This window comes from Scatophagus argus, chromosome 13 (genome assembly GCF_020382885.2).
Source record: "Scatophagus argus isolate fScaArg1 chromosome 13, fScaArg1.pri, whole genome shotgun sequence".
Classification (NCBI taxonomy): domain Eukaryota; kingdom Metazoa; phylum Chordata; class Actinopteri; family Scatophagidae; genus Scatophagus; species Scatophagus argus.
This window is the reverse complement of record NC_058505.1, coordinates 16,524,940-16,552,751: the sequence shown is the minus strand read 5'-3', so window position 1 is coordinate 16,552,751 and position 27,812 is coordinate 16,524,940. Positions and strand designations below refer to the sequence as shown.

The 27,812-nt window shown below is 40.7% G+C and overlaps 1 protein-coding gene across 2 annotated transcripts in view; it reads right to left on the bottom strand.

Moving 5' to 3' along the window:
- The window catches only part of LOC124069591 (low-density lipoprotein receptor-related protein 8-like), a 70,860-nt gene extending 43,340 nt beyond the window's left edge, over nt 1–27,520 (bottom strand). For both annotated transcript variants that reach the window (XM_046408853.1, XM_046408854.1), the window contains exons 1-3: nt 27,333–27,520; nt 26,599–26,715; nt 146–268 (exon numbers count right to left, since the gene is read on the bottom strand). In XM_046408853.1, coding sequence (XP_046264809.1) covers nt 146–268; nt 26,599–26,715; nt 27,333–27,399 — 307 coding nt within the window. In that variant the 5' untranslated portion in view covers nt 27,400–27,520. The remainder of the gene's footprint in view (nt 1–145; nt 269–26,598; nt 26,716–27,332) is intronic.
- Nucleotides 27,521–27,812: the final 292 nt, after the last annotated feature.

Below are 27,812 nucleotides of genomic sequence, written 5' to 3'. Positions count from 1 at the left end.
ACCTTGTTGTAGCAGATACTATGGAGAATACAATAGTCAAATAATTATCACACATATAAAAATTAAAACCTAAGTGTAAACACAAGAACAGCAAATTGAAACAAATTGGACTTTTATTTTAAAGATGTTGGATGCTTTCACTTACTGCAGGTCTCCTCTGCCTCGTCAGAGCCATCGGGACACTCTGGTTCCCCGTCGCATCGCCAGCGTCCAGGGACACACTGGCCATTTAAGCAGGCGAACTCTGCCGGGGCACATGTCTTCCTGGCTGCTCGGAGAGAAATAAACACAGACAGAGAGAACAGGAAGTATGAGGGCAGCGCAACAGGGTAACAGCATGGTCAGCCTGCAGTAGAGCTTAATTTCTGTCATGAAATTGGTCACATTATCTGAATCCCAGCAATCATCCCTCTCATCAGAGGCTCATCATCTCTCACATTACTCTTACGCGGCCCTCTCCAGTGCTCCCTCTCCTGATATCCTTCACTAATTATCTCCTCTTTCTCTATTTTCTTGACACTTATTCATTGTGCTGCCACCCCTCTCTATCTGTTGGTCTCCCAAATTCTAATCTGTCCTTCTGGCCTTCAATCTCACAGTATTAAAATGGATGCTGACTGCTGAACACTGCAGGCTCAGGAGGGGTAAACCTTTTACCTCCCAAACCTGTTTACCACAGAAAGCTACAAGCCAGCAAGCCCACAGGCTGATAAACATGCCAAGCACGCGGAGCTTTGGAAATCAACAACATGTGGGGAAAAGACCTGTTTAAGCAGTAAGAAGAAAACAGAGTGAGATCAAAACTTACGTGTAACAGCCCACAGCCTGTCACGGTTGCTACCCAAATCTCACTAACTGCTCTATTCAACGTGATACATGTACTTTACACATACACACACAAGAAAACACCTTCCTCACTGCTAGGGTGCAAGCTCGGCCAAAGAGCCAGAAGCAGAGAGAGGTCAGAGCCATTCAATTTCCTCAGCCAGTTACTCCAGGAGGACCTGCAGTACAGTCTAATAAATCACTGGCTAAAAGGCCAGTTTCAGTTTAGCTCTCCGGTGCTGTTACACAGCTGCAACTGTTCCTAAGCTGGCCCCATCTTGGCTCTGATGCTTCAAATTAGATAGAGCGTTTAGAGTTGTGCAGAGAGCTTAAGATTAGCTGAGGGGCTTTAAGGAAAGAGAGCAGGCAGTGATTTTTCAAGAATGTTTCTTTGCCGCACTCACACTAATCTAACTCTGCTCACACTTCTCCAAATCTGGTTCTTTCTTGACTTTGGTATCAAAGGGCAAAAAAGTGTAAGTGTGAGCTCAAACATAGTATTAGTTTGAACAAAATGAAGGAATTATACTTAAATTTACTGACTGACTACATCCCTTTACATTTGACACTGACAGGCTGCGTTGTACAGTTACCTGCCAATTTCCTTCATCAGAACAGCTTGTTGATGGTCAGATAGCCTCAACCTGACAAGTCAGACAACATCATCTAAGTTTCCAAAAGCAGCACTTTTGAACTTCTCTCTCAGCACACTTTATGCTATGCTAACTATTTCCATTAGCCTTCAGGTGAACAATCAATTACACGGAGAGTCTTCCTGAATGTTTACTGTCATCCCCATATTTAAACAATTATGAAATCTCCTCTCTCTCTGGGCACCCTGAAAGCTCACCTGGTAAGGTGTGATCTCCATGGCTCAGTGTCAACCTGTGGCACCTTGCTACATGTCATCCTCCCTCTCTCTTCCAATCATTCTCTAAGCTGTCATATACAAACACCAAAGAATATTTTTTTTTAAATTCTTCGTCCTCCCTATGTTAGCCAGGCCTTTTCCCAATTTTTGATTTCTGACGAGGATGAACAACCATCATATGAACAGGCCTTTACTTGGACAAAACAAAGGCACAAATTTGCTTTTATGCTGCATTCACTTGTGAATATTTTTATCTGCTGGCCCCACTTGGCTGCCTGTCAAAGCTTCCAAATATTAGTTTTGATTTCAACCAGAACTTTTCAGCAAGTTTCCTTAATGCACTTAATATTGATGACCATATTTAAGTGATCCTGATATCCTTACCTTAAAAAAAATCTTAGTATCTTAGATCAGATAGTTCACACATAGCATATGTTTTCTACTTTTTAATGACAGTCTTTTGTAACTCTTCACTGCCATCGTCACCCAGCAGGGGCTTCCTCTCTGCTGCACTTGATGTAATGTTGTCACTTTCTGTGACAATGTTTTGGTTACAGTCAATTTGGTCAGGCTGTAGCATAAGTGCAACTGAGCAAGTCTTCCATCAACTAACTAGTCACTAGCAGTTTGCATTGAAGTTAATCATACTTAATCATACTTCTGTTCAGCTGGTGCAGGCTGCTAAAAGAATGATGTTTAATTTGTGTCTCTACAAAATCAAACCTTTACTGCCTCATTCTTCGACTGGTGTAATCTCATTTCTACTACCTTGACTCTACATTGGCACTGTAATCACAACAGAGTTTGTCTTATCTCACTTACGACAGTTGAACAGTAAGGACTGGGCAGCTTAGAGAGATTTCAGTGAGTAAATCAAACTGTAAACCTGTAAATGCAGACAAGACAAAAAGTAGGATGTTGAAAAGTATATATATTTTCTGTGTCATCGCCCTGTCTTGTCTTCTGTGGCCGTCTTTCATGTGAAACTGAAAGATGCTGAAATCTTAGTCTAACACTTACACTATAGGCCGCTTCGACGCTATCTATCATGTGGTTGTAAGACTTATTACTGCAGTCCAGCTAGAGTACAGGACAGTCTGCCACTGAGAAGCACTCAGATTAGAAACTACTTGTCCCTAATTCTAAATCTTGTTTAATTGCCCCATTCTCATTTATCTCCTGTGTCAGGAACGGCAAAGTCAAAGCAATAACAGCTCATCTTGGCTTGTTGACGCTATCAAAAGAAAATTATAAAAATGTCTAATAGTGTCACCCTAATAGGACATGTGTTTCAGCGGTAAATGTGTTTTCAGCCTGTAACCACAATTAGGGACCATAGTTTCATTTCACTTCAGAAACGTCAATTAACATTCTTTTCTGTGAGACGTAATGAACTGACCCCATTATGCTAGTGAGACAAACATTCTCTCTCCTCTCTTTGGTCCTTCACGTCTCTCCCTTCTCTGAACACCAAGCCTGTAAGTTTGCCACCACAAAAAAACGCATTTTCGATTGTTATTTTATCTTAAATCACATAGAGGGCATAGGTTTTCCAGAGTGCAGCTGAAGTGCCACTTGTGTCCTCATTAGAGAGCAGGAATGTGGGCCTTTGTTAAAGGTGAAGATGGATGATTACGGGGCAAACAGGGATTGTGACATCCTTTTAACTAACACCTCCCCCAAGTATATAAGCTCATTAGTGGTGTGCTCACATTATAAAAAATAAAACAAACTCTGGTATTTCCTGCAGCACACGCATTCAGAGGCTCTATAAATATATTCAAAGCCTATTTATCAGTCATATAGTTGGGTGTGGCGGTGGAAGACAGCAAGAGACACACACTGAGAGACCCTGAGGCATAGTACCAGGTTTAAAGAAAACTGAATAATTATATTCATAACATCCTACAAATCCTGGAAGATTCAGAAAATTTTTATTCAATTAATTAATCTGACTCCCATGAGAAGAGCAAAAAGAGAGCTGAGGGCAATATTCAAAACCTAAAGCAAAGCAGTGTGTGCTGGTCCTTAAAACTTTGTCCAACGACAAGACAAAGACCTTGAAAATCTCCTGCTGATGTGGTATGTGGCCTCTGCAGGTCAGATGTGCCCACGTTGTCCACTTTCTCTCTGAGAGTCCAAGCTTCTTACCCAATCCAACTGAGCTTGCTTCTCATTTCAGTGAAGGTCTACAGGGGCCATGGTTCACTTGGCAATAATTACCTAGGCCTGCTCATGCCATCTGCTTGGAATGACTTTCTGTTTTAATTAGAGAGTTTTAAAATGTTAGGCCTGTGTGGGGCGGCGACGACCGTGAGGGTGGGCTGAAGGGGAAAGTGACAGTAGAATGAGAAGAAGGCAAGCCTTTAGAAAAAAAGAGGAGAAATAACAGAAGTGAGTAATGGCAGCAGAGATGGAGACTGACACACACAGTAATAATGCTTTATGAAATCCTAATGGAAAGTGTGATGCTGAATAAAAAAGGCAATATTACTGTAGATGACACAGATCGCACTTACTGAACATTAATCCTTATGACATGCATGCGAGCGCACACACACACACACACATACACAGTGTTTCCCTGTTCAACTATAAATGGTAGACTCTCACTCAGAGACACAGGTCCAGTACATATGAGAAAAATCAAAAACAATAGCAATTCAGAGTTGTGTGAGTCGTCACCTATCATGAGAATTACAAATGGGATGTGACACAGACAGAATGAGGGCCCTGCACAGGGGGGTTCACCCAGCCATGTTATGTCTCCTGGAGGAGGTACGGGGGGAAGGAGCTCCTCGCTCCGACAACCCCACCTGGAGCCTTGTCATCTGCGGCAGATGCTGTCAACATTTCACCGCTTCTAAATCTTTTCATCTTTCCTATTCACAGTATAGTTTTGCTGCTACACTGAGTTGATGTTAAACTTTTTGTGATAACCAATTGCGAGGAAATCAGTTTTGCTCACCACTGATGTCACATACACGATTTTCCCGTTAACCATGCCAGCAACGTGGCTCTCAGGCTGTATGATATGAAATGATATCCTGAATATTCTTTCAGAGAAGAACACGGGACCCTCCCACTTAACAATCATACAGTTCAAAGCAACAGAACCGATCACAATGTTTGTATTGCAAAGACTTCTGGGTAGAAAACCTGTGTCATGTGGTTGCATAAAATGCTTCCATCATAACAACACTAACTAACGTTAGGTTCAAGACCATAACTGTTGGGGCATAAACTAAAGAAAATTACAGTTTGATAGTTTAAATCCAGCTGCTGCGGGTGGTCCAATGAGATGTTGTTGTGTAGCCAGCAAGGCAACACAGTAAGATAAGCAAGGCAGAAATGTCAGATAGGTATCTTGGAAGTAAATATATATATATATAAATTTTAACATTTGTAATGATGATTTAAAGGGGAGAGCTTTGTCTCCATTCAAGCCACAGAGGTGCTCCATTGCCTATGAGGAAAACTACTGTGGGATTTCAGTTTCATTAGTATAGTCACTGCGAGCCTGTTAGCATGCTGACATTAGCATTTACCTAAAAGCCTGAGTACAGCCTCATAGAGCCAAGCGGGCTGTGCGCTCCTAATCGTGTTAAAGTATTGGCTCAGCTGATTTTAAGTATTACATAATATACATTGAGATTGCTTTTTTCAGTGTGGCAAGACCATTTGATAGAAAACAGAACATTTTCTATTTTCTTGATTTTCTTTAAAGCATCAAAATAGTCAAAGGTGTTAAGTACAGGTGCAAAATACCAACGAGGAAGTTTTAGAAACTCAACCAGGTGAAACTTAATGCATCCTGTCAAGAACTGAGCTCACTAGGCGATGTTCGAGAGCAAAGCAGCAGACAATCTTAAGTCATCTGACATTCTCACACACACACACACACACACTCGACAACCCTTTGAAGAAACTTTTTTTAACCATGAAGGATATTAATGACAGCTCTTTCCATTTGGAGGCCGTGAGAAGCTTAATAGGTAATGCAGTGATAAGCACATTCTCCTGGGCATCAGAAGACAAATGGCCTCATTAGCTGAGAGAGAAGTAGGAGACTGTTGCTGAAGCAGGAAACATAATGTATCCTGTTGGCTTAAACCAGCATGCAAATGATTAAACTCTCCAAAATTAATGGGATATCACGGAGGCATACAAAATACAGCATGGCATCAACAAGACTTGGGACATGCTGTTCTTGAAATTGCTTTTGCGAATGATTACAGGATTTAATTAGGTTGATTTGAGTTTTTAGATTTACTAGCAGTGCCAGGTGTGCTGATTTTCTAGTATTTCACCTTCAGTAGAAGCTCCACTTTGCTGACTTAAAAAGTGTCCTTAGAGTGGGAAGTAATTTCACCTGTTAGTGTAATTTCAGCCGGTTATCTGTCAATAGAGGAAGTCACTACATACTGTCTCCTGACAGTCAGGGCCGTGTGGGGAGCAGTGAGCCGCTGGAACCAACAAGGAGACAAAAAGTCAGATGGAGCTGAGCTCTAACTCAGTGCTGCTTGATTATTATTGATCTAGCAGCACAGAGTCAGAGCACTGTCATCTTCAGATTAAATCTCTCTCTCTCTCTCTCTCTCTCTCTCGCTCTCTCTCTTGCCCTAATTCTCTTGCTGTACCTTTTTGCTCTTTTGGACAAATTGAGCAAATCAAATGTTAAAGATAAAGTTAAAGTATGACATCAGATTATTTACCCTCCTGTGGGAAACCTAATTTGGGCTGCAAATGAATTATCTTCATACCATTGCTTTCTGGTGGAGATGTTGTCTATCCTAAACAATGCTGATATGTAATTTGGAGCTATAAATATATAACTGAAAAATGAACAAAAATGGATTGTCTCCTTAGTAAAGCTGACAAAGATAAAGCATATGTATAACAAAGAGCAGGAAGTCTGGTTTTGTTCAAGATTATATTCAATTTATTTTGTGATTAAAAAATGTTGTTTTTTTTTTCCCATGCAATGTATCTTCACTGCAAGCTTTATGTTTTCAGATAGATTTATTTATTAATTTATCTTTTACCTAATTTCATGTTGTATTTTTGCATGTGTGTCATTGTGTTTGCAAAACTGTTTGGCATAAATTAACCTTTGATGGATGAATTAAATGTTTTGAATGGAAATAAATTGAAAGTGGCTCTGATAAACTCATGTCCTTACTCCACCAAGGGTCAAATAAATTAAACCAACAGCACCGAAATATGCCAAAAAAAAGTGACTGACGACTAACAATAATTTTGATAAAAACACATTACAGATACATTTACACAACCCACAGAGCCTGTTATCAGGTCTGCATCTCAAGGCAGTGAGGATGCCAGTGATAAAGGGAACTACTTGGTGCTGTTCACTGCCCAGCATTTCTTCTGACCTTGTGTACTGATCAAAGACACATACCGTGCTAATTATAGCTCTGAGCCTCCTAAAAGACACATTTTCCTCCCTCTGTCAGGTCACATTGGCACAAACACACTCCTGACCAAAGAGGAGAGCAGGCATGCTCAGCCAGCAGAGCTCCTTAGTTCCTCCGAGGCAGCATGAGAGTGATTTATACTGAAGACGGTTTGGTTCAGCTTGGCTAAACTCCAGCAGATATGTCCTAAGGTATGACAGAGCAAAATCAGACAAAGGCACAGGTAGCTGCACACTGGCGTCTGTGAGGAGGCAACAGGATGCCGCTGAACTGCATCCACATTCATTGAGTACAAGTCTGTATTGTTTTCAAAGTGCTTTTTAAGCAGTTTGTTTTTATTCTTGCCAATGTGAGGATTCATTTTTATTCTTTAGCCCTACATGATCATTTGGCGTGCGCAGAGGGGTGAACAAAATCAAATGAACAAATAACAGATAGCTACTTTACTATACTGCATATCAGTGTTTACAAGAAAAGCTTGCCACTGCTCTGACTATCAGCGAATACACAGCATATGCATGCCTTCCACAGCATGATGCCTGCTCCATGTGTCTGACCTTCTGCTACTCTCCTTTTTTCATGTGTTTGCTGATTTAGGAAAGCAAAATGGCTGATATACAGCCATATGTCAACATTTTCATCCTACAGCCTGGCATCTTCACCGCGACACACTGTTCCTTTACACAAACTACAGAACAGGCCAAATCTGCAGGGGACTGTGGTCAAACAAGCTGAACACGCTTTAAATTCAGTTTGGTCTGAGAGCAGAGCTGATAAATTTTCAGTTTCAGAACATTTTTTTTCGGTTCTCAGGTGTATTGAATTGACAAGGTAATCGACGGTGTCACATGTAAATGAAGAACAGTGGAGAAAACCATGGCACTGTTTTGTCAAAAAGCAGCAGGTTATATTGCCAAGTTCACATCCTTAACCACTTCAGGAAATGAAACCCCATTGTATGATATTATTTATGTTCTGTTCATCAGTACCCATTTGATGGATGATTACAATCAGTAATTACCACTCGATGTTTCACTGTTAGTGGCCAGACACCAAACTAACTTTACATCCGTGGAAAATTCACAAGAAACAATGTTTGTGTTTAATCTAACATCACTGCAATTTTATGTCACTGTTGTCAGCTTCACTGTTTACTGTTCACTTTCCTAACAGCATTGTTAAAGCTGTCTTAAATTATTGTCTGTCACTGCTTCACATGAAAAACATTCAACTGGTGAAACAAGGTAGGCTTTTCTTGTCAAGTTGCACAAAAATCCAATCCAAATTGCACTTGCTATTTCCTCCAGTAACTACAATTGTCGTCTTGGGATGCACAAAAAAAGGCTTTAAAATGAAATATCATCATCGGCCCAAAATTAACATCTGTGCAAATGTGACAGGCCGGTGAGATGACTCCATTTACACACAAGCACTGCAAACCATCGACCAAGTAGTTTTCTTATTTGCCAAGTGAATCTCTACATTTTAATAAGCATTTTATGTGTGCATCTGCAGCCAGTGGTCCATCATGATAAAGTAAGCTCAATAATATATCAGTTCCACTACAGGAGAGACTTGATGCTCTCCGCAACTGGGCAGAAAAAAAAAACCATGAATCGTTAATTAGCAAAAATCCAGTACTGTGTGAATGAAATATGAGGGATTATAACTTTAAAATGCTCAGACATGACCGACATTGCGTCAATCATAACAGTGGCTCGTGATCAAATGATCAAGTATGGAAATAACATACATAGACCAGACATGACCATTAGTTTACTGCGTTAAACACAGAGGAGGAAGCAGTCAAACCCTGTAGAACTCAATGGCGAGTTTGTTTGATGTAGAAATGTTCTGCGGATCTTGTAGGTCACTGTGAGATGGTGAACTGACCTTCATCAGCTAAAAATACTTACAGTTTATTTCCACTATAGTTGCCTATAGATTATAGGCAGTACTGTCTGTACTCAGAGATGAGTACAGAGAAAGGTGATTCAGCTTACACATGGCATTTATAAGTAGCATCAGTGATGCAACACTACTGTAATATGTCATACAGTCCTATGTAATTACCATTTCTGTTGAAAAGCCTAACCTAGATTTAGCCAGGAATTTTACATCTCATTAAAGGGTTAAAGCAACTTTTGAACAAGTAGCTTCATATTCGACAGTACAGGTTCTGTTCTCTGGGGTGTTCCCTGTATGAGTTCCAGCAGCCTGCTAATGATTCAGCGGGGAGCACAATCAAACCCCTGGGGTGCCAGAACAGAGCCAGGCAGACGCATATCACTGGATATGGAAGAAGTGAAATGCCTCCAGAAGCAGATGACAGGAACCACACTGGAGAAAGATGTGGCAGTGGAAGGAGTTAAGTCTCAAGCATCAGGTATGAAAATATATAAAATTACTGAGCATTTCATTGTGCTTGCAGTGAAATAAAGCATTTTGGCAGAGGAGTCTAATTATGGCGGGCAGTGGCGGAAGCAGGCAGGGTTTTAACAGTGGGTGTTTGCAGGAACCAAACCCTACTGCTGTTTCTTAATCCGTGACAAAGGTCAGACAATGTGTACTTTCCCATAGTACACGCATCCCCAGAATCCTGCTTTTATCATAAAATGAGCAGGAAAACAGATAAAAATAATCCTGCTAGACAGATGGACGGGCCTTAAAAAAAAAACAACTTCAATTTGATAAAGGCCCGTCCCTAATAATCACAAACCTTTGCAAAAGGAAAGATTGTCATATTGTCAAATAAATAAAATTATAAAATCCACATTTATAGGTGGTAATCTTCCAAAGAAGTGTCATCCAAATGAGAGGAGACAAGCTGTTTGGAGCAGTCTGTCACCTTCACCACAGCTGCTAATAAAGTCTCCCTGCAGAAATCAAGGAGACACAATTTAAGGACAGGTCTCTGAGCCAAGCAGCTGACACCTCCACTGCTGCTCTGTCCTCCAGACCCTCCCCAGCACGCTTCAGTGGAAACCCACACAGCAGCAAGATGTTCCTTCTTCCTGCCCTAAAACACAACAGTCTGAAGCCCAGAGCTCAAACCAAGCTCCCTCTGAATGTAACTTACATATTCTGCAGACGTTGCAGCCTTCTGCTTCGTGTTGTGTTGTGTGTTATTGAGTCCTGAGGTTTTTGTATTTCTCATCACAGTCACAACAGTCTACCCAGACCTTTTCCCCAGAGATATACTGATCTAACTCTCAGTTTTTAACCTTTAATGATTCCAGGAAGCTTCACTGCACGCACATAATCTTCATCAGAAATGCTTTGCTTCACATCCAAACCATCCACACCACCTTAAACTGACTGCTCAGCAACTGTCATTCACACATCAGTTACTGAGCAGCTCCAGTGCTGCAGCTCGGGGTTCAGAAGTTTGCTTAAGGCAGATATTTGAAAGATATGTGGGAAGATGAAGACGGGGTGTTCAACTTCCCCCAAACTAGGGCTCAAATCTCAAATCTCTAAATGCCATATCTTTAACATGTACTGCCCAGTCAGTGTTAGTTAAGTTCCAAAAGAAATCTGGAATTAAAGCTTTCACTACAAAGATAGCTCTAACTTTACAATCTGATATGCCAGTTCACTGATAGGAAGCAGAAAACTTTAAAGCCTCATTGAAAATCTGGGGGGAGAATATCAGTGCTGTGAATTTACAGTAAAACACAGTGTTAGTTTTCTCATTAATTAAGTGTGAAAATGCATTCATTCATGAGCACATAGTTGAAACGACTGACAAGAAAGCATCTTGAAATTCAGATGTTCTGGGCTAACAAATTCCATCTGAAATGTTCCAACGTCCCAGCACACTTTTTGAACTTTTGCATGTGCATACATTAATCTCCCTATTCACTCTTATCCAACCTTACAAAATTTGTAGGGGGAGGTGGGGCATGAAATGGCCTTTAACCCTCTTTTACAGCAATTTGAGAACAAGTATGACTCAGAAATGAGAGTCTGAGCTGCTGGGCAATCAGATGAATGAGAATTAATGAGGAGAATCCCAAAGTAATATCCCCTTTCACTTGGACAATGTCCTCTCACTTTCAATGTAGCTGCACACACAAGAGACCGTCTTCTTAATAATCATTATCCATCTGTCAGAGGTAATTATGACTCCAGGATCAAATGCCGTCGCTCAATACTAAGACCCGACTGGCACAATCCATTAAAGCTGCAAGAACGAAAGAGCTGATGGGTCCAAGATTTTAAGATGAGTTTGTGATGTCAGCCTTATTCAAACTTATTATGTCTAAGTCTACATCCACACTAACAGATCTGTGAGGCTGTATTTAGGCACTGCAGGTTGAGCTTAATAATCTCAGCATGCTAAAATGCTCACAGTGACAGTACTTGCATGCTTAAGTTAGCACAGCTGTTGGACTGTTTATCATGTTCACCATCTTAGTTTAGTAGGATAACATGTGTCCATTTCCTAATTACCAAATTTATGACAATCTATCCAACACTATCCAATTTCACTTCAAACCATAGATGTCAACTACATGCTGACACTTGAGAGGAAATCAGAGGATTTACGAATGCCTGGCCAAAATGTTATGGCAATCAATCCGACCGAAAAGCTGGACCATCTGACTGGCATCCCTTGAGCCACACCGCTAAAGTGGCTAAAGAGCCAAGGTGCAATTAAGATGCACTGTAGCCAGATGATCAAAGGGTGTAAAAGCAGCTCTCCAAGGTGCATGCATAATCATACTCCTCTCAAGGGTCAATAGGTCAGTGAGCAATCTGTGGAAATAGCTGCTACCAGAGTTAGTCCTCCGTGATAATAGCAGCTAAGGTGACACAAATTATCCATCCTTCTCCTGTCACACATAAAGTGACAAAAAGACCCCCCCAGCAATTTGAACACATACAATCATGCAGTTTATTAGATCTCGTATCGGGGCAACCACTGGATGGCCTATATATGTGAGGGCATGAGTGAGAGTCCATGAAGATGAGCAAAACTACAATCTTAACATCAAAGTCAAAGTCAAAGTCATCAAAAGAATAAAGAGAATAAAGATAACAATTCAAATCTTGCAATTTTTTAATTTAATTTAATTCACTTTATTAATCCCAAACTGGGAAATTACTTCTCTGCTTTTAACTCATCACTGATTTAAACACACACACATGCAACATGCAGTGAAACACACAGCAGCAGTGGGCTGCACCAAGCGCCCGGGGAGCATATTGGGGGTTAAGTGCCTTGCTCAAGGGCACATCAGCCGGCTAATGGAAGGGTGGGGACATTATCACTCCGCCACACTCAAATTTTTCCTGCCCATCCAGTGGGGGAATCGAACCAGCAACAGAAATTTATCAAACAACTACTTAAGCAGAACGCAAACTTAAATACAACTTTTTTTCCTCCAGATATTTTTTAAATTTAGGTTTTCAAAAATTATCAAGAATTTCTGATATTGACTGGAATGAAACCTTTTGTCATGATCCATTCTTCATCTGTATCGCCCAGCCCTGAAGGTATGTTGACCAATCACACTTACCGTCATGAGCAGTCATCCCGCTGAAGCTCATCGTTCACGTCTGGATAGGTGCTGGTTAACTAGTTAACGTGTTTTTGTTGTAACTAAACTGCTAAACTCTTTTTCTGGTATTATTTATTTGCTACCATAACACCTTCAGCTGGCGTTACTGCCAACCTCTGGGCAGGAGTAGGATCAGCCTTGATTTACATCAAGTTAGATCTTGTGTCAAAGTCTGCTTTCACTCTGAAAAGTCCCTGTGTGTTTCCCACAGCGCTGCCCATCAAGGTTGAGGTTAGGTCTTAGGTTATGTTGAGGATAGGCATTGAGGAGATTATTTCTTTGCGTACAGGGCTAAGGTTAGGTCCACGTAATAAACACAAATCAATGGCATAGTACTGGGAAGACCAAGACCGATGCAATCAAGAGGAACATATACACATTCATGCGTGGCTAAAGAAATCATCTGGATTTTAAACAGATATGAGAAACATGTGAATAAAACCTAGATGAGTCATTTGTCATAGGTGATTGGCTCAGAGCTTTAACTGCATCCAGACTCCAGAGAGGTTAAATCACAACACTTTAAAGTAGTCTTCCGTTATGTATGTATACAATGGGTCTGGATTTAAGAATAAATGCTAAAAAGAGCCTTGCCACTCACAAGTCACAGGCAGCCAAATACATTAGGGGAGCCCATAGTCACTCCTGTGTATGGAAATGTGTGCCACACTGGATTATATTGTCTGTCTAGTAACCCAGAGCCTGTTATGGGAATTGGGAGATTAGCCTTTTACTCTGTGAAGAGAACGAGCCACATCTCTCTCTTTTCTCCACCTCTCCTTCCTTCTTATCTCTTTTCCTTGCAAAGACCTGACTTCAATAACACGAAACACAATTCCAGCTGCAGACCAAATTTTCAGAAAGACTCTCACTGGCCTGAAGACTAAGGCATTCAAATTGCTGTGACAAGGCACTGAGAGCAGGATTTTACATTTCCCACTGCAGGCGAAAATTAGCATAACTGTAATACTGCCCGAGGTCAAATTTCTTGTTCGAGAAAATCTGCCCCTAGCAACGAGGCAGCGTAATTAAGACACAGTCAGATTTTAGTCCCAGCTGCTGTTTTCCTTTGACAGTTACATGCAAACACCACACACACCCACATGCACATTCACCCACTTCTGCATGTGTGCAAGTAGACATTCTGCTTCTCAAGCTTCATACTTTGTCTATTTCTTTTGGCAGTTTTCGTCATCTCTCCCACAAACGCAAACACTACACAGGAGTCAGAAAGGAGGAACAAAGTCACAGACAGCTATTGATGGACTCTGGGAGGGCAGACATCCTTTAGTGGGAGTCCACCAAATGCCCGCTGTCCAATCAAAGAGTCCTGCCACCACCCACTACAGAAACAGACTGCTTAGAACTGTGACTAAAGGCTTCCCTCTCACCACCAGAACAGCTGAATGTTAGCAATTTACCACAATGAAGTGACTGTACAGGGAGGGCACATCACATAGGATGTTGCTAGTGATGCTTGGATCAATACTTTATTAACGCATTGTGAATACACCTTGACATCCTGAGGGTCAGAAGGGTATGCGAGCTCAGGATGTTCCCTACCGAGCAGAGAAAATGACTTGGAGTTGTAAAACCGCCACATAAATTATTAAGTCAAATCCAACCACCACAAGTTCATGTCAAAACACACAGAGCTCTCTTTTCCTTTTTGCAATGCAAGATTATTCATGGTCACATGCTGCAAATTGTATCAGTACGAACAAATACATTTTCTTTATGAAAATGCTGCAGGTGACACAGCAACATTCTTTACTGCAGCTCAGCTCTCACGCATGTTACGCTCAGATGGCTCCATTAAAAGCACGGTACATTTGGTACAAATCACAGATGCAGCATTTAGCTTGGCCTCACTTAAACCAATAGGTAAGAAGTGAAGTGATTCATTAGCTGTTCATAATTAGCTTCATAAAATCTTACTTAAGTGTTAATGGGCTGAAGAATATTAAGGAAACATTGGTCTACATGTTCAAAATGTCACAGCACAAAACAATTTTAATGCAGCACCAAATAAAGAGATCAAAAAATCCTCTTCACGGACCTTGACTCTAAAAGCTATTGAAAAGTCAGATGGCTTTGTGAGTAAAACATTACAAATGGATTAAGGTTTTGGAGACTCATTTAGAAACATGTGTAAGTCATTTACACCACTTCAATTTGTCAGCGCAGTTTCTACATTCACAAGGTTTACATTTGTTATAAGCCCTTGGCATAAAACAAATGTAAACTTGCATATTTATGCCAGTATTGACATTTTTTTACAATGCACTACATAGAAAAAGTTACAGCTTTTAGGTGCAATAGCAGCTTCCTGTTGCATGAGGCAATTTAATGAAGGTTTCTGGGGCATTTTTGCTGCTATTTCTACATTGTAATAAAGTACGTGGTGTCGAGATTCAAAGTAGGTCATAATTCTGTACCATATGTAAAGGTGAGGCTTCTGCTGTGTGGATTCACACAAGTATACAGATCTTTGTGGATCTCTGCAAGTAAAAAGCAGTACAGTAAATGAATAATTTTGGAACAGGTAGATACAACAAAAAAATTACAAGAATATAAGTCAGTCTAGTGGAATAACTGTGCAACTAACGATACAACAACACAAAACAATACAATTTATTAGGTTGTATAACTGATTGTTTTGCATATGTACAGTACTTGCACTTACTGCACTGTTTTATCTTCTGGCTCAATTTGAAATACATAAAATATTTTGTTTTAAATGACATATACAGGAAGCCTGATTTGCCACTATTTTGGCTGACAATTAAATACAGAAACTACTTACTTCTACTACTTGTACTTCAAACAGCATTGTAAGTAGAGCAGCAACGCTGCACGTATGCCAGGTGTTCCCGGCAGCCCAGCCGTACGATAGGATGAGCAGATGTTCTGCAGCGACGTGGAGCCTCCCATAAAGATGCTCTTCTTGGCTTCATTCAAGCCAATTGGTTTCAGTTTTGTAGTCTGGCTGGAGTAAGAGTTTGCCTTGTTGTCTTGTTTACTTTGTGGTCTTGTTGACATGAGTACTGTCTTTCTGTTCAGTACATGATAACATCCACACTGGGCAGCATAAGACAGAAAACACATTCTCAACTTTGACCTTGTTGATGGAAACACTGCAGGTTTGGGAGGTTTCTATTTTGTCACACTTTCATATCTTCTTGACATTACACCTGAGTGTGCGATAAACGCTGGTATTTGTGTAAATAAAAAAATGGCTGAGCTGCTGGTGTACCATGTATGACACTGTCTACCATACAATGCTGTGTGTCTAACAGGCAATTAGCCTACTTCAGCTAGACCTGCTGGGTTTAAATAATAATGACCCATAGAATAACAGAATAGTCTTGCTGAAGGACCCCATGACACTTGCCAAAGTAGAATTTTAGACTTTATATTATAAAGTGACAAGATATTTTAGTCTTAACATCTTTTGACTCATTGACGGGTCTAGATAAGAATTGTCCTATCAGTTAAATTTTGCATCGTCACTGTTGTCACGGTGACTCCATCACTGTGGTTATATTATCAGCATTTGCAAGTCGTCAAAAGTACTGGGACACTACCAAAATGTGCAACATATGGACAAAATCTTCCAACAACTGTTTCCTGTCGCATGAGAACATGCAATGAGAAGTTTATTTTTTTTCTGGGACAACATTGTGAATGATTATAAGGAAAATGAAGATTAATATTAGTAGGCGAAGGGAGAGATGACTTTCATGGCTGCTTGACTGCTGAGGGATAACTTGATACATGATGCCTTTTTAGTACAGATTTTTTTTCTCCACTGCCGACTGGATTAACTTTGTGATGTGAATGACAAAACGTAGATGGCATGGCACTGTCGATTTTAAATTATCGAGGATGATGTTACCGCTTTCAGGGAGTTTCTCAGTTCTTAATGTCATTGCTACTTAGCATACCTGTGAACACCAGTTACACCATCCCTCTTTCCCTCTAAAAACTTACTTGAACTTTGTGGTAGCGCGTGAGAAGTACTGTGATGGTTTACAGATCACCTCAGCATCTCCTCATCACTTCAACAGAAAGAGAAGTGTTTGCCTTTTTGACACTGCTGAAAATCATACCTTTGAGCCTTCTAATTATCTTTTACCACGAGTTTACCACGAGTGATTTTTTAATGAGCTGTCCGCCTTATCCTCCACCCTTTACCTGATCAGCTTCACAACAATAACACTGCAAAACAACCACTCTAAAATCAATGACACTGCAGCAATCTTCATCCCTGCTCCCACCCCCCACCCCACTCCACCTAACACCCTCGCTGGCTCGCCTCTGTGCTGCCTCCTCTTTCTCTTTCCATCATTCTTGTTCTTTTTTCACTGGTGATCCCTGTCACAAGAGATTACATCATTTTCTGTGCACGGTAGGTTCACACAAACCAATAAAACAGCCCACACTCTGTTGTGTGGGAGTGTCGGTGTGTGTCAAGCTGTTCCGTGAGTTTCTGTGAGTGTGTGACTGTGCGTGCCTGCGTGCATACATATTTGTGTGACCAAGCAAGTGGCCAATGGCTATGCATTTAAAACATATTTATCTCTAGGCAGAGCTTAGCTGCAGAGCTTTGATCACAATATGCCTCCCCTAAGCACATGAGGTCAGGCACAACATAGCGAAACCATCTGCTAGTAAGCATTTCCGACTACTCTGAATTCACTTCCTACCACTTTCAGGAAAACTTCTGCCATATTACTAAGCGACTGTGCTGTTAACGCACACTGGCAGGATGAGTCTTGAATAAGCATTAAATTCTTATATAGCCTATGATTTAAATATAGGCTTTCTAGATTAAAGCAGACATGGCTGACCTTTCCTGATATGAGATCTGTTTCTTCCTTGAAGGGAATGCAGAAATCTATTAAAAGCTCCATATTACGCTGTGATTAAAAATGATAGAAAAAGTTATTTCAAATTCAAAACCAAGTTCCGGCTACAGTGTCTGAGAAGATGGAGCAAATTGGATTTTTTTTTTTCTCATTCATATTTACATATAAATAATCAAACCTATAAGCAGGTTTTCAAATCTACATAACACTGATCATAATGTTTTCATTCCCTGTGGATGATACGACCATACAACCAGTTTCATATGTGCATGAATATAAACCTTTGATTAAACTTTTTCAAAGAAAAAAATCCAAATTCTAAAAGAGTTAAAGTCCCTTACTGAAAACAATACGCTTTGACGTAACACAGACGTAAAGCAAGCTGCTTCAAAACCCCAGCGCTCTGCACACAGCCAGTATATTCAGAATCTCTCATATTACACCACTCATAAAGTGTCACATTTTACTTTTTACTTTACTGAGTCCAGTACGAAGCATCGTGTAGGCTGTCATCGAGACATTTGACACACTTCATCAGCCCACGTAAAAGCAGCTGCTTTTGGAGGGACATAATTTGATTTTACCTCTCTGGCTTCTCACACTTAAAAATGTATAACTGAGTAAATTAGCCTAAGGCTGATTCTTATTTGCTATCATTGTTCAGGTAATGCAATGTTTGACACAATTAAATCCTTATTTAACTTTAGTTTAGCTTATTTTTATCTCATAAATGCTGCATTTGTGAGGAGAATGAATCAAAAATCATTCCTTGACAGGGAACAGAAGCTAATTCGGCTTTATTCCTACAATGATTATCTAGAATTACCACCTCATGATTACATGCCCCCGCACTCCAGTCAAGTTGCAGTTTACATCCATGTCTGTCTAGTCTGATATAATATGCACAACAACTTTGATTTGATTGTCAAGAGTTTCGACAATCACCTGAAGCTCGATATTAACACCAATGAGCCTGTGGTGGACTACAGGGCTTCAAATATGGATGTTGCTGCAAAGAAGCCACAGATTCTAAAATGTGGATGCTTCACACACAATTTTAACCCATCAACACAGAAGATCAATACAATCAGCACAGTTTCAAGGTGGACACCCAAGATTAGTGTCAGAAATTCAGTATCTGACCAAATGTGAAATATGATAATTCTAGCCATTGCCGGCACAGAGGCATATAAGCCCACAGAACTAACCTTTCCCCCACATGCTTGATGCATGCTGATGTTCCATTACGACAGCTGAGACAATGTATGAACGTATGGGGGAAATGGGTGCACTGACTCGTGTTGTAAAGAGTTTTGAGTGGTCAGAATGACTAGAAAGGCACTGAATAAATTCAGTTCATCTAGCATGACTTGCTTTCCTCTGTTTAAGTTTCGAATGCCGTATAATTACATCATCTCATGGTGTCTTCTTCTTGCAATGGTTTTAAGTATAACGCTAATTAATTCACATTTTCATTTGTCAGTTTTCTGGGAATTTGGCTAAATTTTCTGCTACATATCATGGCAATTGTAAATTAAATATTTTGGGGTTTAGGCTGACACAGCAAGAATTCTGAAGAGCTCACTTTGAGCTGAGCATTTTTTTCACAGAATAAATGATTAATCAGTTACTTAGGACAATACTCAGCAATGATTAATTGCTAATGAAAATAACCAAGAGCTGCATCACTAAAGAATATATTGATACTGAAGAACAATACTAACAAAAGTAATGCACTGCATTCATTCATGTCTGTCCTGGCACCATTGTGTGCGCTGGTGGTGGAGACATGTAGGCAGGTGGAGTGATTTGAAGGCAGTGACGGCGTGCATGCAAAGCTTTAACATTGTGATGGTGGCAATGTAATGAGTCACTGCATAGCTGGCCAAGAGGAGGCCAGTGTTGCCACTTCTATAAGTGGAGGTGATGTTCATAACTCATCCGACTGCAATGAATCATTAATATAAAATGAAAGACACCGGGGGCTTTGGTTGCTGTGTCACAGCCATTTGCTCATCATTTCATATCGCTACCACGCTCGCTGCTGACGCTCTCCGTTACCTTGGCTTGACTACAGGGTGGCATAATGTCTACGTAGGTCTGAGTGTGTGTACTCAACCACAAACAGATAAATCAAAATAAAGTGAGATTCACGCAGCCCATCCCGTCATCTGCAAAGCTGTCAGCAAAGATTCACAAGCATGCCTGTCGAGTCACATGACGTGGCATTTTTCACAAAAATGACTCACAAGTTGCAAAGGGCCACAGTTCTCGCAATGTGTGCCAACATCGTCCCTCGTGGGTCTGTTTTTTTTTCTGACAGTGATTCTGGATGAAAAGTGCTGTCTGCCTAGATGCTTGTGGCCCCAGAGCCTGGGTTCACAGAGCTGCAGTATTCGGCATGTGTCTTATCGATTTTCAAGCTAAACTGGCTTCATTTCGCTGCCACTGCTGAATCACTGTTAAAAAAAACTAGAACCTTGAGTAGCAGCATGCACTGTGCCATTTTCATGCAAACTGAATGGTGGGTCTTTGAAACCAGCTCAACTCTCAACTCATATAGCGTTAAACTTGCCGTTGTGCGGTTGAAAATTTGCAGCGTTAACTAACAATCTGTGAGTCATCCACTTAGTCATTAGGCAAGTGACTCAAAATCTTTTATTTGAAACCTCATGTTCATGACAGCTTTAAAAAAAAAACAAACAATTCAAGTCAAGGCACAACGGTGAAAGCTTTGTTGATTTGAAAACAGTTGAAGTTAAAGGCTAGAATCCATTGTTCAAACCACACAGTATTACTGTGTTTAAAACTAGTGTAGCACAGACTACAGTTTATTCTGTTGTTTTAATACCGTGGCAGCATTTCACCGATTCAAATAAACTGAAACAGCATGTTTCATGAGGCGAGACACACTGCTCAGAGTGTCCCCTGAGAAATATCTGTATTTTTTCCTTTGAAATGAATAAGATAGCTGTGAGGTTCATCGCTTAAAGTGATGCAATGCTTTCTTTTAGGTGTTGATCACTAAAAGCTTAAGTGGAATGAGGGATAAATGCATGACAAGTGAGGGTAGGAGGCTGTGGCTGTGGAGTGATGTTTTATACCCACATATTAATCCCCTCCCTTCCTCTCTCTCTCATCCTCTCTCTCTCTCTCTCTCTCTCTCTCATCCTCTCTCTCTCTCTCTCTATCAGCATCTTTGCTTAGCGACACGCGCTAATCTGAGATAATAGCTCAGTTGCAGACTTCTTAATGATCACTTTGGGCAAGCTGGCTTTGAGACACGCAGACACAAGGCAGTAGGCCAGTGGGGACAGCAACCAAGCAAACAAACACTGACACAGTTACACAAACAGACACACATGAATGGAGACTAGACAGGAGACTAGACTAGGCTGTATCAGACCAAGACCCTCTGACAGTATAGACACCTGATGCCAACAAATTCATTCACTAAGTGGATTCTGGGAGACAATTTCTAGTCAGTGTCTAGCGGTCAGACAGCAAACTGATTTAAAACCTCATTCATATTTTATTATCTACTGGAAAAGAATACCATTCCTAACTGCACTTATTAATAAATTTTTGATTTTGTTTAATGTTTTGGCAATGACAGCACCCACCGCATCGATGTTCTCCTGTGGCTGTGAATATTTGGTTACGACTGATTTAATTTGTCTGAGTGAAACTCACACTTTTGCCATCACCACATCTGGACAAAGACAGTTCCAAGACCCAAAGACTGCAAACGCTAATTAAACCACCCCCATCTTTCTATCACGCAGGATAAACACAACACTGAGTGCAGGAGCTGTAAAGGACTCAGCAGGCGTTTAAATAACAAGAGTAGAAACTGATACTATCAATCACAATCAAGGAGACCGTTGGAACCGTAATGCACCTGTTGTAAAAATGAATATCTTTAGCAGAATATGACACAATGGAATGGAACTAAGTTGGAACTATGAATAATTTGCTCAAATAGTGTTCTTGATTAGCCTTGTACTGTACAATTTCAGTTTTCTGCTCATTTTTGCACATTTTTAGACCACAACATCTACTTGATAACTTAAGTTCCTAGTTAGTCTGCAAATTCAGATTTTTTAGTATTGATTAACAACTAATCTTGTAATCAATCAGACAGTGTGTGGGTACTGAGACAGATAACAGGTTGATACAAACCAAAAAATTAGGAATACTAATAACTTTCCAAGCCAGTAATCAGTTTATTCCTAACAAAAATCAGTATCTTTGGGAATCAGTCACAATGATACCACATTAAGCTAATTGGCTTTCATTTTCCACATGGAAGCCAGTTAGCCTGACTTGCTAGCTTCCACTTCTTGAGAAAAATACCAACTTTCTTTTGGGTAAAAAATTGTGTGCAATAACTACACTGTCATCACAATTTATATTTACTTAAATTAAGAGTGAGGAGAATTCAGCTTTCAGTTTGACTGTAACAGCTCCTTGATATTCTCAGTATAAACACACTTTCAGAGCTTCTAGCTTGAATGAAGAAAGATCAAAGGGACAGATAATACGATAGAGGTCGAATTGACTTGTTTAATTCATAAGCATTTCCACAGAAAGTTTGCTTTATCAAGTCTATTAAAAAATGGTACACTAATTAAGACTTTATCATGATTATGTGAGCCGCAAGTGCATGAGATAACAGAAGATAAACTGACCAGAGACGTGATGGAAAACATGCCTCTTTGTGTAACGAGACAGAATACAGATAGAAGACAGAATCCTTTCCACGCTGTGGAGATTATGGAGAGAATTTGATATGAGCACAAACAACCTCCCCAACTTACCCTACAGGTCAGAATTATTTCTTTCCTCACTTTCTATCTCTTCAACTTCATAAATCAAGACATGTTTTCAACACTGATAAGTCAAAAAAACACAACAAGATGATGGGTCTCTCTCTTTTAGTGAAACCCCTATGACGCAAAGCAGAACACCATGAGTTTCTGTATTATTCCTCTAGATCAGCAGGTGACCAAACTCACGTTCACATTACATTACTTTACAGTTTATAGCTATTAGCCACACTGGTTGGTGTCCACACAGCTATGAGAAGAAGCACAACTTGCCAGAGCAATGAAAGCAGAGCTGTAAGTACTCAAAAAGTAGATCTGACTGGAAGTGTTTGTTTTCCCGTCCACCATGACTGTCAACTCAGGATTTAGTTTTCATTGGTTGTTGACATGACAGAGAAGAGAAGAAAAGAAAAGAAAAGAAAAGAAAAGAAAAGAATGAGCATTACAGAAAGGGATTTCTGACAGCCTTTTCTCTTTGGAAGGAGAAGGCGGATGAGCAACAGATAAGAAATACACAAACCAAATCCCATAATGTGAGGCCTACTTGCTTTCAATTCCCATTGAATAGTCTGATTCTCAATTTTCTGTCATTATAACAAATACAATACCTCAAGCAAAAAAATTAAATAAATGAAAAATTTTAAAAAGTCAAAGTCAGTGAGCAATTGTGTTGTCAAGAGTTAAAAAAAACCCAAACATGTTATGCCCACTAAAAAGCACTTTCAGTGGGTGTGACATAATCATTGAGAACACAGCAAGAAGTGCTACAGAAAAGCAACAATAGAGTTGGAAAACCAACTCTAAAAAATAGAGTTGCCAAAACTGGCCTTATAGATCATTTAATCAATTTACCAAGTGCAAAGAGACAGTGGAAAGCATCCAGACTGACAGACCATGTACATGAGGAAACACATGAATAAAAGATACATTTGCACTGCGTTGATGCTTGCGGTTTTCAACTGGTGTCAGATGTAAGCTGAGCAAAAAGCAAATGAGGTTTACTGTTGAATTAAAGTATTAAATAAGCATTAACCACGGGAGCAGGGGTACTTTTTTAATTTCTAAACTTTGGTGTGTTGGTAGGACTTACAACACTGCAGCAGAGGTTGCAGCCACTGAAAGGCTTTGGAGTAAAGAAATCAACTGTCACAACAGGAGGTGTGGAGGAGTGGCAGCAGTTTCAAAAGTGAGTTTGCCTCTAAAGGAGTTCTGCGGATTTATTAGGGAAAAAAAAAAAAAAAACACAAGGCAACACAAAGCAGGGACGCTCACTGTTTGTTGCTGACTCTGCATCACAGAGGAAAACAAAAGAACACTTTGAGCTGTACGTGGCAATGTGAAATGCCTCCCAGCAGGTATAGATGTTAAATTCATGAACATGGATGAAACAGATCATTATCATATCCAGGCATGAAGAAAAAAGGGAAGCGGACATGCTGAAGTTTGAAGGTAACACAGATAGGAGGAAACTAGGTGATATGCTGCTATAATCAGGATGAAGATTAAATGGTGGCTCAGTGTCAGCGTTGGCACAAATCAAGGCTGAATTCTTTTGTTGCCTCCACTGCTGTCAACTCCAGACAAGCCAAGAGGCAGGGTGGCTCTGCATCTTATCCTCACCAAAAATGTTATGCAACCAGGAAACAAAATATACAGTTTCTATCCAAGTTTATGTGGATTCAACTTTTCAGTTATTGGTGAGAAAAAGTGCAGAGTTCATTGAAATGCATTCACGTGTGTTTATGTACGTATGCATTTATGCTGACATGCGTTTGGTCCACACTTGTGTCCATGCATACTTATGAGTACAATTATGCATTTCTGAATAGATGGGTATGTGCAGCAAGTGACTGGTCAATGGGGAATAGAGTTGGGATGATGGGGGATGGTGGTGGGAGTGCAGTCTAGGGGTGGACTGGTGGGGGGATGGGGTGATGAGGAACAGGGTGGAGGATGGAGGAGGATCATGGTGCATAAAGGCGATAATGCTAGTCTGAGCAGTAATACTGTTTTAAGAGCTTGCACCTTTTCTGTGAGGTTCAGCTACAATCTCCAGTCAGGTTAGAAATAAGGTGACACTGGCATGACAAATAAGCAGCTTCAGCAAAGGTTTCTTCCTGTCAGCATATTCCATAACCATGGTCTGTTGCACACATTCAGTCATTGCATTCCTGGGCTTGGCATTGTGTTGTAAAATAATATATTGTGTATACAAATAGAGTGAGACCAAGCATTCAACCACTCAGAAACTTAATTTAAAAAGGCAACCACTTTATAATCAACAAGAAAGTACCCGTGTAATTCCAGGAATTAGCTGTATGCACAAGCTCAAATCCTCACAGCAGTCTCCCCCTGTGCAGCATATGCTGTACAGGTTTACACTTCACCACATTGCACTGCCTGTCCCCATGTCTTTTAGCCTCCTCACATGGAGATACAGAGGTGACCCCTGAGAAGGATTTTAATAGTTGTACATTAAATAAATATTACACGAGAGGACTTCTCATCCACATCAAACAGGGTAAACGCTGAACTACTAATATTCTTAGCCGATACAACAAGGATGCCAGCACAGAGACAAATCAGACTCTGCGCAGGCCAGCCAGCCTCATCCGTCTGCCCACGCAGATACAGCAAAACACACCAAGAAAAAAAAAATGGACAAAGAGTGAAGGCCACTCGCTAATATAATGGCAAGTAATGCTGGACTGTCATAATCATCAAATGGTGGGCTGATAGTAGGAGGCTTTCAGGAGGAGTGTTTTCACTCAGAGCCTAAATGTGTCAGAAGCTCTGTCTGATGGAAAACACACAGTGGGTAATAAAGCTTTGCTGACAATTTCCTATTTCATTCATAAAAGAAATACTGTGGAGATAAAGCCTGACAGCGTAATAATTTTCTCCAAACATCACCTGTGTGTGTGTGTGTGTGTGTGTGTAGCGTTGACACATGAATGTTTTAGGAGAAAAGATGCTCCCAGTGAACAGCTTTGCTCGGCATGCTCAGGGACTCATCCTGCTGGCTTCAGACAGGGTAACAATGGCAACACCTTCAGACTAATGCACAGAGAGAAGCCATGAGATGGTTGGATACAACAGGTCTGTGTGTAAGAGAGCTTGTGGGAGAAAGAGACAGAAGTAAACAAAGCCGGGGGGAGGTATGAGGAGAAATACCGACTATGTATGTATGTATGTGAGGGGAGGTGCAAGAATTCCTCCCGAGCCACAATTAACCCAGACACAAAAGAACATAGCTGCACGGCAAGCGCGCAGTGCTTGGATTCAGCTCTGGCACAACTTCACTGGTTTCAGCACAAGCATTCTTCCAAAATATAGGCCACCGGCTCGCAGTCAGAAAGGAAACTGGAATTCTATTATTTCCATAAAGAGCAACACATCCAAGATACCTGTCAGAGCTTTGTGCACTAGACCGATGCGCCACTCAATCCGTCTCTCGGCTGGACAGCTTTTTATTTGAAGATGATTGGAAAATGGCTCCAGCCAATCAACCCTCAATGAAAAAAACATGCTGGTTGAGTTTTCTGTATGTAGGTAAGGATGAAATCACCTGCACACGCTCTGAGCCTGAGGCACGCATGCTTACGTGCCTAATCCCCACTCACACCATGATTTTATTTGTGCCTCTTTGTACACTCTGGAAGCTTTTATGTCTCCCTAAAAGTAAAGTACTGGGGGGAAAAAAAAATCGATAAAATACTAATAGAATAGCAAGGCCACCACAGAAATAACAAGAAATGATGAGAGAACAGGCACCAAGGGGAGATCCGGCTGAATCTTCTGGTTCATAACTGTTACGGGTCATTAAGACAGAGGAGCTTCAGTACACATTCCAGTCAGGAAAAGAGCTTTAAGTCAAGCTCTAATGAACAGCTGATGAAAGCTGTTCCAGGTACTGTCTCTTGATGATATTAATGACATAAATCTAACCAGGTTTTTTAAAACTTCTGTAACACTTTAGAGGAGAAAAACTACACTAGTACATTTTCACACACTGTTCTGAGCGGGAAGGAAGGAGGTGTGGTGACCTAACAATTAAGTGTGTTCATGATTTTGATATTGTTGTGGCAGGTTATTGTTTTTCAGCCTCATATTTTCTCAGCACTTTAATTATCACGGTTTTTTTTTCACAGTTAACAGAGCACGTTTGTCTCAGGGTTGTCCACTGATTTTAACACTTACGACAATTTTCTTCATCACTGTTGTCTGAGCAGTCGTCATCGTCGTCGCACCTCCAGATGGTCGGTATACACCTTTTGTTGTTGCACTGAAACTGTCCATCCTCACACTCATCCGTTGCTGAAAAAACAAAACAAGGGGAGGGGGGGGCGTACAGATGGATCAGCAACACGCAGATATGGTGGAGTAGTGACCGCTTGTAGTTCAACTGTCATTTGCAAATGAATGCCTAATTGATATTCAGCATTCATTCAGGTCAATTGGCTGAGGCGCTGGGAGCGTCATGGTCCGTGTTTTCTTTCAGTTATCGGTCTGCTTAAAGCAAGAAGATTAAAAAGTGTTCTGGGAAAAGACGGGAAGAGCAGTGTGTTGGACATAATTCTCCACAACATGAGGACAAAGATTCAACGTGGACTACTATAGCTACCACCTCTGATGCAGTATGGATGCTTACAGACGGAAACACATGACAGACAAGCGGAGGCTTCTCCCACACTGAGCCCCGCAATTAAAACACAACGAAAGGCAGTCAAACTACCACGCAACGAAATGAAATGAGCGAAAAGTATCTCTCTCTATCTTTTCTCTTTCTCTTGGTATGAAAAGCTCAAGCGCGCTGAAGAGGCAGCGCTCCAGTCTCTCACCTCTCACAGCCCGTCACACACACACCGTGATTTATATTTTATTTCACTATACCAGTCTGGCACGCAAACGGGGGGAAAAAACACACTACTGACCTCCCGAGAAGTGAAGCCTCAGGAGTAACGAATGAAAAAGTAGCAGTGTCCTTATATCCGTCCACATTTCTGCAGGAGGTGATGAAGCTCATTCACGTCCACAAAACAAAGCCCGGCAGCCGGTCTTGTTGTAACGATGCTGCGGCGCTGCTGCCTGCCTCTCCGCCGTGAAACACCCCCTCCCTCCGCCTCATTGGCTGTCCGCAGCGTGACGACAGCGCGTGGGGAGGGAAGAATAGAATAGAATAGAATAGAATAGAATAGAATAGAATAGAATAGAATAGAATAGAATAGAATAGAATAGAATAGAATACAATTATTCTATTGATTTAGCTTGAGACTTAACATTTATCCTTTATATACGACACAGCAGTTGACAGAAGGTCCATTTAATAGCTAGCTGTTATGAAGCTTTCAATCAGTATGGTAACAGCAGCTAAATAATTCTAAATTTCATATTTTTGCCAACTACTGTTTTGA